Source organism: Jaculus jaculus, chromosome 6 (assembly GCF_020740685.1).
Source record: "Jaculus jaculus isolate mJacJac1 chromosome 6, mJacJac1.mat.Y.cur, whole genome shotgun sequence".
Taxonomy (NCBI): Eukaryota; Metazoa; Chordata; class Mammalia; order Rodentia; family Dipodidae; genus Jaculus; species Jaculus jaculus.
In genome coordinates, this window is record NC_059107.1 from 149,098,154 (window position 1) to 149,111,770 (window position 13,617).

At 44.2% G+C, this 13,617-nt stretch overlaps 1 protein-coding gene across 1 annotated transcript in view; it reads left to right on the forward strand.

Annotated features, from left to right (window-relative positions):
* The window catches only part of Rfx4 (regulatory factor X4), a 185,243-nt gene that overhangs the window by 51,421 nt on the left and 120,205 nt on the right, over window positions 1–13,617 (forward strand). The window contains exon 3 of the mRNA XM_004650240.2: window positions 6,757–6,817. Coding sequence (XP_004650297.1) covers window positions 6,757–6,817 — 61 coding nt within the window. The remainder of the gene's footprint in view (window positions 1–6,756; window positions 6,818–13,617) is intronic.

Below are 13,617 nucleotides of genomic sequence, written 5' to 3' on the forward strand. Positions count from 1 at the left end.
GTCCTTTCAGGATGAACAGGATCAAATGAAGACCAGATGTGCTTGCTCTATGGGCCTTACCTGTTTTATCATGTGTGCGTGCATGCATGTGTGCACGTGCGTGTGAGTGTGTGTGAGAAAGAATACTGAAAGGAATAAACAAGAGCAATTAGATGAAAGTTAATAACAGTTCCTTCTGTTGAGAAGGACTTAGAAATTTATATTTTGGCTGCATTTTCCAAATTAAAAAAAATTAAATCAAACCTGTTTCTTTTACAAATGAAAAAAGGTTGCTTTCACTCAGAAACCCTTTCAACTCAGCTCAAGGCCACCTCCTGAGGATCTATGTTGTCCCTGGCCTGTGTGGGCCTTTTGGGGACCTTGGTGACGCCTTGTCTTTGTGCCAGTGAGTCTTCTAAAACACAAGGGAGGCCTCCCTGGCCAGGTTCCATCAGGAACCCAGCAGAGCAGAATGGCTCAGAAGGCCTTCCAGCCAGCCAGCAGCACCCCGGGGGGCCTCGGCCATGGAGCCTGCTCTCAGCCATGACCACGATGCTCTTGAGCTCTGGCCCTCAGTTAAGTCTACTTCAGCGACTGTACCCAGCGCTGCTTGAGGCAGGCATTCTGTTATCCTCAGCTTAGACACAGGACATGGTCTTAAAGCTCCAGCAGGCCAACTCATTGCTAAGTAGCGCCTTTCTTGCTTGCTTGCTCCGTTCCACCACACTCGGTATGGTCCTGTGCTGCCGCCACCTTGCAGAACCCTGGGAAAGACATTTGATCTTCCAGGTCCCCTTGCCTTCCTGCCTGCTGTCTCTACGGTCCCCAGGGACTCAGCTCACTTACCCCTTCTTCCAGGAAGCTTCTGTGACAGGCTTGTGCCTTCTCATGTGCTTTGTGTGGGCCAGCAACTCTTTGCCCATTGGATGACACCCGTCACCGCTTAGTTTAATGTAGCCCCTCTCTACAGGTTTTCTTTCTCTCCAACCAAACTCAAAGGCGAGAGTATTCTTTTAAATCCCATGTCAACCTGACACGATAGGTACTTTATTTTCCTTAGAGATAGCGAAAGTGAGCAAGCGAGCAAGAGAGAAAGAATTGGCACACTAGGGCCTGGGCCCCTGCAACTTGATTCCAGACCCTTGAGCCACCTAGTGCACATGTGTAACCTTGCTTTTGTGCCACCATTGTGCGTTTGGCTTACATGGGATCTGGAGAGAGATCAAACATGGCTCCTCAGGTTTCTCAGGCAAGCATCTTAACTGCTAAGCCATCTCTCCAGCCCCACAATAGGTATTTAGTAAAGACTTTCAAGATGGCTCAGCAGTTAAAGGCACTTGCTTTCAAAGCCTCTTGACCCAGGTTTGATTCCCTAGCACCCAGGTAAAGCCAGGCACACAAAGTGGCACATATGTCTGAAGTTTGTTTAAATATATATATTTGAGAACAACAGACAGAGAGAAAGAGGCAGGTAGAGAAAGAGAGAGAACGGGCACACCAGGGCCTCCAGCCACTGCAGACGAACTCCAGACACGTGTGCCCCCTTGTGCATCTGGCTAACGTGGGTCCTGGGGAATCGAGCATTGAACCAGGGTCCTTTGGCTTCACAGGCAAGCGCTTAACCACTAAGCTACCTCTCCAGCCCAATAAATATTTTTTTAAAGCACTGTTGCTCATCCTTGGGTCAAAGGAATGAGAACCATTTCAAATGAGCTCCTACAGACAACATGGGACTTAGTCCATGAAGCAGTCTGATATTTGGCCCCCGAGAACCCTCAGTGTTTGTGTCAGTGAGGGTTGTTTGAGTGGCAGAGAACACCCAACGGAAAGAGGATTTGGGAGCTGAGGAAATAACATCTCACAAAACAGAGGCACAACATGACACTCAGAAGCCCAAGTCTCCCTTTTCCTACCTACACTCATCACTGACTCTGTCCTCAGATCGTTCTCTTCCCACGTGAAGATGGGCTGTCTCACTGCCATTACCGTATCTGCTTATGGGTATGTTCAGAACCAGCCACAGCCACTCAATATATATGTAATTAAGTATATATTAATCAATTAATATTAAATATCAATTGACACGTGATTATTATAAGTATTTTTTATTACATATATGTGGTATATATAGTATGTATAAGTATATATGCATACATATAGAGAGAATGATGCATATATATGTGTGTGTGTATATATACATATACATATACATATACATATACATATACATATACATATACATATACATATACATATACATATACATATACATATATATATATATATATATAGAGAGAGAGAGAGAGAGTTTCTTCTTAGTGTGATAGGTCAGCATCATGTCACATGTCCCACCTAGCCCAGTTACTTGACAGCATAAAATATTTCCCATGCTTGATTTTATTTGTTTATTTCTTTATTTATTTGACAGAGAAAGAGGGAAGGGGTAGAGAGAGAGAGAGAATGGGCTTGCCAGGGCCTCCAGCCACTGCAGATGAACTCCAGATGCATGTGCCCTGTTGTGCATCTGGCTTACATGGGTCCTGGAGAATCTAACCTGGGCCCCTAGGCTTTGCAGGCAAAGGCCTTAACCACTAAGTCATCCCTTCTGCCCTCCCATGTTTGATTTCAGTTGATCCATATTCATTTACCTCTCCAAGGCTTGAGGGGAGATCACTCCTTGAAGGCACAGTTCTCTCTAGATTGGGGTTGTAGTGACAATGAGGAGAGTCTGTTTCTGCCAAATTTGAGTAATTTTTCATTAAAAAAATACTTTCTGAGACAAATGCTGCATGGCCTCTCTTACATGCAATTCCTAACCTGGCCCAGTGCCAGTTTATTGTAAGCCTCAATAAACATCTACAATATGGACACGGAATTAGAACGAAGATAGGAGCAAGGGGGTAATTGGGAGGGAAGGAAGGAAGGGCTAAGAAAAAAAAAAGAAGAAAATACTTTCTGAAGTCAACTTATTGAGATAATTTAAAATTTTAGGGAAAACAATTTCAGTATATACCATTTGCATTTTTTATGAGAAAGAAAAAGAGAAAGCAAGACAGAGACAGAGGACTTTCTTGCCAGGGCCTCTAGCCACTGCGTTTGAATTCCAGATGCATGCACCACCTTGTGCATAAGCGTGACCTTGTGCATCTGGCTGACATGGGTTCTGGAGAGTCAAACTTGGGTTCTTAGGCTTCACAGGCCAAGTGCCTTAACCACTAAGCCATCTCTCCAGCCCCCATTTGCATTTTTGTTTTACTTAAACTATTTTCATGAGTAATGCTTCTTTTCCATGTAAGTTTTACATGCCTTTTTCCTTTTTCTTTTCTTTTTTCCTTTTGAGGTAGGGTCTTGCTCTAGCCCAGGCAGACATGGACTATGTAGTCTCAGGCTGTCCTCACACTCATGGCAATCCTCCTACCTCTGCCTCCCAAGTTCTGTAATTAAAGGTGTGCACCACCATACCTGTCTTTATATGCTAAATTTTGTTGGTTATATTTGCAGGTTTTGACATTAATGTTCTGTCTCTCTCTCATTCTTTTTTTTTTTTTTGTGGTAGAGATTAAACCTAGGGCCTTGCATGTTTTTGAGACAGGGTCTCACTATGTAGCCCAGGCTGGCCATGATGACCTTAATTCTCCTACATCACCTTCCTGGATTCTGAGATTATAGGCATGCACCACCACATCAAGTCAACTGTTTTATCGTAAGCTTTTTATTAGGTTATACTCATTTCATAATGTTATGGATTCCATTATGTTATTTTCACCCATGTATATAGTTTTCTTTTGAGACTCTTTGTGCTAATTACCCTCGGCCAAATTTTTTGGATGAGGAAATTTTATTTTTTATTATTTTTTTTATTTAAAAATTGTTTTTATTTGAGAGCGACAGACAGAGAAAGAGTAAGAAAGAGAGAGAGAGAATGGGTGTGCCAGGGCTTCCAGCCACTGCAAACGAACTCCAGAAGCATGCACCCCCTTATGCATCTGGCTAACGTGGGCCCTGGGGAATTGAACCTTGAACCAGGGTCCTTAGGCTTCACAGGCAAGCGCTTAACCGCTAAGCCATCTCTCCAGCCCAAGAAATTTTATTTTGTGTTGGCTCTTCATATCAATAATCTTCATTAGGAGTTGGATAAGAGATTGATTGCTCTTAGGTAGGCAAACATTAATGTGTTCTGATGCTGTATTTAAGCTGGGTCCCCCCTGGCCAAGTTGGCCTGATGCCTGTTTTCATAGGCTGAAAACTAAGAATTCTGTTTTTAACTTTTTATTTCTTTATGAGAGAGAGAGAGAGAGAGAGAGAGAGAGAGAGAGAGAGAATGGTCATGCCAGAGCCTTCAGTTGCTGCAAACGAATTCCAGACACATCTGCCACCTTATGCCGCTGGTTTATGTGGGTCCTGGGGAATTGAACCTTTGGTTCTTTGGCTTTGCAGGCAAGAGCCTTAACTGCTAAGCCATCTCTCCAGCCCAGGGATAGTTTTAAAAAATATTTTATTTATTTCTTTATATGCGTGTGGCGGGGGGAGGGAGAGAGAAAGTCAAAAAGACAGAAAGATGCAGATAAAGAGAGAGAATGGGCACACCCAGGACCTCTATTCGCTGCAAATGAACTCCAGATGCATGTGCCACCTTGTACATCTGGGCTTATATGAGTACTGGGGAATTTAACTTGGGTGCTTAGGCTTCACAGGTGAGCACCTTAATTGCTAAGCCACCTCTCCAACCAATTATTTATTGGTTTCTATAAATAAGCATTTGCAACCTCTTTGATGTTGGGAAACACTAGCAAATGTTAGGAATCCCTCCAATAATTTAACTCTTCCTAAAGTCAACCTATATTATAGATGTTATCCTCAGTGGTTACTATTATTTTATTTTAAATTTGCCAGAAAATAATTTGTGAAAGTTTCTTTTCTTTAGTAATACAAATTCTAAGTTAGGGATGGGTGGTTCACACCTGTAATTCCAGCACTCAGGAAGGATAAGGCAGGAGAATTGCCATGAGCTTGAGGCCAACCTTGGCTGTGGAGTAAGACTTGTCTCAAAAATGAAAACAAAAACAAATTCTACAAAATATTATTGATTTTTTCCCCACTTGGCCTGCAAATTTTAAAGTATTTATCATCTGGTACTCTCCAAAAACAAAAACAAAACAAAAAAATGTTTGATGACCTTTATCCTACTATATTGCTACCTAACTCTTCTGAACCCTTAATGTACACTGCGCTATCCTGTGCTGTCTGCTTAGTTGGGGTCCCAAGGAGCACAGGGTGAGCATCTCCATCTGTGTGGGTAGCAACATCAGGATATCACAGGAGGATACATTTGTCAAACAGACCCTGGGCAGGGGAGATGGCACCATAGAGAAAGCACTTGCTACACAAGCATGAGCTCTTGAAGTTGGATCCTCAGACCCTGTCATGGTCAGCCTCACGTTGCTGAGATGAACTTCCAAACCAGACACAGTTTGTAGGAGGGAGGGCTTATTTGAAGCTTGCAGATCCAGGGGAAGTTACATAATGGCAGAAGAAGCTGGCTCCCTTTCACGAGTTCACTCAGAGATACCACCACATTTATTTATTTATTTATTTATTTATTTATTTATTTATTTATTTATTTATTTTGGTTTTTCGAGGTAGGGTCTCACTGTAGCTCAGGCTGACCTGAAATTCACTATGTAGTCTCAGGGTGGCCTTGAACACATGGCAATCCTCTTACCTCTGCCTCCCGAGTGCTGGGATTAAAGGCGTGTGCCACCATGCCCGGCCTAGACAGTGCATATCTTTAGGCTGGAATTCCAGATCCACCCCAAACACACCTATGGCTGGGCCCTAGGTCTGCCTACAGTGACACATCCTCCAGCTAGGTGGCTGGAGATCTAACACTTTAATAAACTCCTGAATCTACTGGTGACCATTTATTCAAACTACCACATTTCACCCCTGGCCCCAATAGATTCATGACCATCTCACATTATAAACTGTATTCAGTCCATCTTCAAAGGTCCCCACAGTCTTTACTAACTTAAAATAGTACCAAAGTCCCAAGTCCCATCTGAGATCTAAGATTGTCTCTTAGCTGTGAGTCCTGTAAAATCAAAACAAGTTATATACTTTTAACCTATGTATTGGTTTTTCAAGGTAGGGTCTCACTCTAGCCCAGGCTGAACTGGAACTCACTATGTAGTCTCAGGGTGGCCTTGAACTCATGGTGATCCTCCTACCTCTGCCTCCCAAGTGCTGGGATTAAAGGACTGGGCTACCATACCCAGCTTTACTTTTGACATATAAAGGTCAGCCTGGGCTAGAGTGGACCCTACCTTGAAAAACAAAACTAAATAAAACAAAAAGCCCACAGTAGATGCTACATGCATCTGGAGTTCATTTGCAGTGGCTAGAGGCCCTGGTGTGCCCATTCTCTCTTTCTCTTTCACTCTCCATCTCTTTCTGTCTCAACAAAACAAACAAACAAAAATGGTAGCGAGCAATTGGTGAAGACACCTGACTTAACTTCTGGCCTCTACAGAGAGATACATGCGCCCCCATGTCCATACACATATAAACCTACATATATGTATGTGCACCACACACGCATATTCATGTATGTTCTTTTGTATTAATGTATGATGAATGTAACATGTTGGAAGAGCCTAAACACCATTGTTTCACAGCAATAACATTTGAAAAGAATCACATCTTGCGAGAGCTGAGATTGCCGCAAGACTTTTTCCTTGTTTCCTGCTGAAGTTAGCCCCCTTTTCTTTCCTTTAACAGATGAGGAAAAAGAAAATAATAGAGCCTCCAAGCCTCACTCCACTCCTGCCACTCTGCAATGGTAAGTTTCCATTTTCAGCAAATGTCATGAGCTACCCAGATCTTCCTACTACAGGTCAAGACAACCCGTGATATGTGAATGCCACAAAATCTAATTTGCAAGTAAACACAAAATGCTCAACTTAAATATAGCTTGGAGATTTGAATTCTCATATTTCTTTTTATTTGTAGGTAGAACTATTTTTTATCATTCTCAACACTGGCAAGGAGTAGATTCTACATAGATGGTATTAATTTGAATTTTAATAGAACCTATTATTTTAATGAATAGTGTTGCAAGAAGTTATAGAAAGAGCTCTGTTGTCAGTGAGCCCCAAATGAATTAATAATTGATTGCAACTGCACAATGATTATTTTTTATTTTAGAGAGGGAGAGAGAGAGAGAATTGGCATACCAGAGCCTCAGCTATTGCAATTGAACGCCAAATGCTTGTACCACCTAGTGAGCATGTATGACCTTGTGCTTGCCTCACCTTTGTGTGTCTGGCTTACATGGAATCTGGAGAGTCGAACATGGGTTATTAGGCTTTGCAGGCAAGTGCCTTAACTGTTAAGCCTTCTCTCTAGCCCTGAAATAATACTATGATTATTTTAACACTAAAACATTAGCCAGAAGTAATCTGTTAGAATGGCTTTCTCTTTAATACTTGAAGCTCTTGAACTTGATGAACTGTTGAATGATGTTTAGGTGGTGAAATTCATGTTTGATATTTATATAAAAAAGCCTTACTTGGACATTGTGCTGTGACTTTGAACATCAGAACTGTCTTTGCCTGAAGTTCACCTCTCAGAGCTTCCTGGCAGTTAAAGGCTATTTATTGTTCCTCTAACAGAGAACCTGAAGGAACTCAGAAACGAAGGGGAGGAAAGAAAGGCGGGAAGGGAAAGGAGCTCACCTCTGTTCTGTGCCAGCCTCCATGTGGGATGCTTGTCTACAGGTCCCATGTCCTTCTCACAAGTCAATGACCTTGGTGTTACCATGTCCATAGTAAAGCTGAGGTGGTTAACATTGGCCCACAACTGTACATGACAATTCAGTGGGAGGGGCAAGAATCTTGCTGGGTCTTTTTTAACTGCCTGCCCATCCTATGCTTGGGAAGGAAAGGAGAGAAAATTCAGGAAGGAAGACAGATGAGAAAAGGAAGTGGATGGGCTATAACGAGTATGTCATGTTCCATGGGCTGTAATGAGTGTCATGTTCCATGAGCTCTAATGAGCACGTGAGCCACCATGCCCGGCTTCACAGCAAATGCTTTTAACCATCCATCTTCCCAGGCCACGCCCATTCTTTCTGTGTTCTCCAAAGACCACCTGGAGCAGAATTGGCCTCCTTCCTTTTGTCAGCTCACCTTCTGTGATGCTTGATTCAGTTCCACTGATCCTAAGGGGTCACATGGATCATTCCAGGACATGTTTCATCCCCCAATTCAGAAGGTCAGGGAAAATCAGATTAGAAGGTGTGTACATTTGGGGCTGGAGAAATGGCTTAGCAGTTAAGGCACTTGCCTAAGAAGCCAAAGGACTGAGGTTCAATTCCCCAGGATCCAGATGCACAAGATGGCACGTGCATCTGGAGTTTGTTTGCAGTGGCTAGAGGCCCTGGCATGCCCCTTGTCTCTGCCTGTCTCTCTTCTCTCTCTCTCTCTCTCTCTCTCTTTCTGATTGCAAATAAATAATAATAATTTTTTTTTAAAAAAGTGTGTATAGGGCTTGAGAGATGGCTTAGTGGTTAAGGCACTTGCCTGCAAAACCAAAGGACCCAGGCTTGACTCCCCAGGACCCATATAAGCCAGATGCACAAGGGGTGCACACATCTGGAGCTCATTTGCAGTGGCTGGAGATCCTGGTGTGCCCATTCTCTCTCTCTCTCTTTCTCTCTGCCTATTTCTGTATCTTTCTCTCTGTCTCAAATAAATAAAGAAAAATAAAATATTTTTTAAAAAGTTTTTTAAAAAGTGTGTACATTTCACTCTATTACCATCTGTTGTTCCAGAAAACACCCAGTGGTTCTCCAATTCCCTTAACGTTGTCTAAGATAGCTTCAGTCATTGCCTAATTCATGAAATGCTTAGTGAGCACTTCATCATCGTATGCTGGGCCCTGACTTTGTTCTTAGGCTGCTGAGCAGGGAGAGTTGGGTAATTTTTTTTTCTTTTGGTTTATCGAGGTAGGGTCTCACTCTAGTCCAGGCTGACCAGGAATTCACTATATAGTCTGAGGGTGGCCTCGAACTCATGATGATCCTCCTACCTCTTCCTCCTGAGTGCTGGGATTAAAGGCATGCGCCACCACACCCGGCCTTAAGTAGAAACTTTGTTATATGGACAAATCATGGGTTGGTCCTATTCCATTGAGGGCCCTCCTCAGTGAGGTTGTTGGTATTCACCATGGTGCTACAGGTTTTGAGTTTGTGAGTCAGTCATTTGGGGGGCAGCCTCAGGATACACTTTATTTTGTTTGTTTGTTTGTTTGAGACAGAGTCTCATGTTAGTCAGGCTGGCCTCAAACTTGTTATGTAGCTGAGGATGACCTTGAACTTCTGAGCCTCCTCCTTCCACCTCCCTTGTGCTGGGGTTACAGACATGCACACCAGCTCCGTTTATGTGGCCCTGGGGATGGAATAGAAGGCATCGTGCATGCTAGGCCAGGCCACTACCAACTGAGGTACACCCCCAGTCCTCTGGGTATTCATGTCTCTAGCGAATCATAACTAAACCAAGCATAGGTTTGTTGTAGATTCAAATGAATGAGAATTCCAGGGCTCCTTGCCTCAGCAAACAAACCCCAGGTGCCTGCGTCACTTTGCGCATCTGGCTGTGCGGAATTGAACCCGGGCCATCAAGCCGGGCAAGCAAGTGCCTTTAACCACTGAACCATCTCCCCAGACCCCAAAGGACATTTTCACACGGGTCACTTGGACACCTGGCAGGGCTTCCTCCATGTAGGCATCAAGAAGAACATGAGCGCGCACACGAGAGCGGGTGAGAGCACTGAGTGCTGCCCACCCGGGACTTTATCATTTTGCCCTTTCACCCACAGTACAACATACTTAAAAGCTTGGAATCTTGGTTCCTGAGGCATTTGCCCTTCACCTCACACCCTGTCTCTGGGACAGTAGGGTGGGGGGGGGTGGACAGGACCAGGGAGAGTCACTGGCCTCAATCTAGCAGAGTTAAGCTGACAATGTTCAGCTGCCCTGGGACATTTGGCTTGTCACCGGAATTGGGTTAGGAGCTATTTGCTTCTCCTTTTCCCTGCTCCTGCCATGGCCTCCCCACCTCCCTGGAGTCCAGGCTCACTCTTAGGACAAGTAACGTGGCAACCAAGCACCAGAAAAGAACCCAGGCCACGTGATGTGGAGGCAGCTTCCAGAAGAAAACGGGCCAATATCGCCCAATGCCTTCTGCCAAGCACTCTCCAGCATCCTTGGTCACAAGGGTTAGTAAATCCCAACTCACTGGGGACGCTGAGCTCTGCCGGAATCCAGGGCACACAATCACCTCTATTCACACCGAGGATTTTGCCATGGAAAGCAGTCTGCTGGGCCATCCTGACTGTGCTGCGGCCAGCGCCCGTCCCAGCCAATACCCTGCCCCCCACGCATGCTACAGTCTTCCAGAGCTGGGCACCATCAGGGTGGGCACAGTTTCCTTCTAAGCAACTTGCAGAAGAATGAGACCTCCTCCAAAAGTTACAGGACCCACTTTCTCGGCAGGATAGCATGGAATAGTTCGTTTATCTTTTTCGATGGGCTGTCGATATTCTACATGAGAATGAAACAAAATAAATTTCACGTTTCTCTTTAAAAATCTCAGAGGTCATAGGTAGGAAATTAGACTCAGTATTGTTCCAAAGAAAAACTTTGACATTTGAGAACCAGGTCATGGCTCCTAGACCCACCTGAAAGACGGAAGCCTGACCTGGTGTTCTGCTCATTTCTGACACAATTGTTTCCAAAGCAGACACATGACACTATTTTTTTTTTTTTAAATTTTAAATGGTTGTTGTGTGTGTGTGGTGGCGGGGGGGAGGTCTGGTGGGCATGTGTATGCCACAGTGCACATGAGGTGGTCAGAGGACAACCGTCAAGCTGTTCTCGCCTGTCCTGTTTAAAGCAGCGTTTCTCACTCTAGGATTTCTGTTCTTTGCTGGGCTCGCCATAAGTTTCTAGGAAATTTTTTCCCATCTCTGCCTCCCATCCCCGTCAGTGTCAGACAACATGTTAAGGTTACAGAAGTCTGCAATAGCTTCCAGCTCTTTACATGGAGTCTGGGGATCAAAGCCAGATACTGCAGCCTGCCCAGCAAGAACTCAATTCACTGAGTCACCTCCCCAGCCCAACACTATTTGCTTTTATAAGTTGGGCTAGGCTACAACATTCTAAAAAAGAAAACTGTTTTTAGCCCTGGGTACATCCAAGGGACCAGGTAAGGTTGGTCAGTGTGACAGTGTCCCCTATAAGACAGCTCAAGACAGAGAGAGGTAAGCAGCAGGAGCCCACGGGATAGGGGATGGGAGACTACTGGCTCAGAGAAGGGAGCTCACCTATTTCAAAGAAAGATATTGTCGGGCTGGAGAGATGGCTTAGCAATTAAGGCATATGCCTGCGAAGCCCAGAGATCCAGGTTCGATTCTCCAGGTTTCACATAAGCCAAATGTTCATGGTGGCGCATGCATCTGGAGTTCATTTTCAGTGGCTGGAGGCCCTGGCATGCCCATTCTCACTCTCTCTCCCTTTTTGTGTCTCAAATAAAATAGATAAATGAAATGTTCAAAAAAAGAAAGATATTGTCTTGTGCTGTAGGTAAAGTATGAGATGGTACTGAAAGTTTTGTGATCAATTATCCTATTTATTTATGCATTTACTTGTTTAAAAATAACTTTTTATTTATTTGCAAGCAGAGGGAGAAATAGAGAGAGAGGAAGAATGGGTGTGCCAGGGCTTCTAGCCGCTGCAAGTGAACTCCAGATACATGTGCCACTTTGTGTATCTGGCTCTACATAGGTACTGGGGAATCAAATCCAGTTTGTTAGGTTTTGCAGGCAAGGACCTTAACTGCTGAGCCATCTCTCCAGCCTAGTGTTGTTTTTTTTTTTTTTTTTTTGTTTGTTTTTTGGAAATAGGGTATTGTTATATAGCCCAGGCTGGCCTCAAACTTGTGATTCTCCTGCTTCAACCACCTGAATGCTGGAATTACAGGCCTGAACCACAGTACCTCACTTCCCAGTGGACTTCTGAAGTGTTTGCACAAGCAATTCCCCATTATCGTGATATACGGAGTACTCCTCCTCCAGGGCACTGCTAGATTGAGGCCAGTGTCCCTCCCTGGACCTGCCCACCCCAACATCCACTGTCCTGGGAGCTTCACGCTGCCACTGGAGACAGAGGGCACAGTGAAGGGTGCAAGGGCCTCAGAGAACAAGATTCCTGGCGAGAAAGCTTCCAAAGTTTTGTTTATTCATGTATTTTGTGCTATAGGTAAAAAGACATTTACCCATGGAAATATGTTCTTTAGGACCCAATTTTTGAAATTTACTAATTTATTTATTTAAGTCAGAGAGAAAGAGGCAGACAGAGACAGCAAGAGTGAGAATGGGAGCTCCAGGACCTCTTGGCACTGTGAACAAACTCCAGATGCATGCACCATTTCTTTTTTGGTGTATTTGTGTGTGCGTGTATGTGTGTGTGTGAATCTGACTTTACATGGGTACTGGAAAATCGAACCCAGGACATCAAGCTCTTTGACAGTTGAGTGATCTCTCTAATCCCAGGACCTCATTTTTAGTGATGAAGAGGAACAAGGTAGAGATGGGAAAAGAACAGAAAAAGAAGATGGAGGGTGTGACTCATGGCAAGGAATATTTCAGTCAACCTCATCTTTGGGGTCACATAAGCACCAGGTTGCCAGCCCTCAGACTAGACCCCAACAGAAGTCTTGATACTTTATGATACTGTGCTTTCAGACAATACCTAGTTTTTGTCTGAAATAAAAGCAAAAATAATGAACTCAGATAACAAAAAGCTGAGCAGATTCTAGCATCTGGTCAAACCCAGGTATTTCTTTTTTTAAAAAACATATTTTATTTATTTATTTGAGAGAAAGAAAGAGAAAGAGGCAGAGAGAGAGAGAGAGAGAGAGAGAGAGAGAGAGAGAGAGAGAGAGAGAGAGAATGGGTGCTCCAGGGTGCCTCCACCACTGCAAACGAACTCCAGACACATGCGCCCCCTTGTGCATATGGCTTACATGGGTCCTGGAGAGTTGAACCAGGATCCTTTGGTTTGGCAGGCAAATGCCTTAATCACTAAGCCATCTCTCCAGCCAAACCCAGGTGTTTCTGAATCTCAGCTTTGAAGCCCCTAAGCCAAACCCTAGGGGGGGGATTAGAGTACACCACGTGTGCTGATCCCACCCAGCCACCGCAGTGGTAGAACGCACTCTCCTTGAGGCATTAGCTCTGTGTTGGCCACACCCACAGGCTCAGCACACGCTGGCGGTGAACCTGCTCATCTGATGATGTCACTGGTGAAGTCACTTAATCCTCACAAAAACTCTCAGAGCAGCAAGACCAAGACAGTCATTCCCTAACAACAGACACACGAAGAGCAGGTTCCAGGCCACTGCGTTGTCAAGCAGACGTTGTGTGTTGACCTCGAAACCTAGGTGATAGAGCCTACCACACACCTAGGTTATATAATTTATATGCATATTCTATCACTGATTACCCCTCAGACCTCCATGGGGAAACAAAACATGGATTAAAACCTAACATAAGAGAAAACGGTGCAATCACAGGATATGG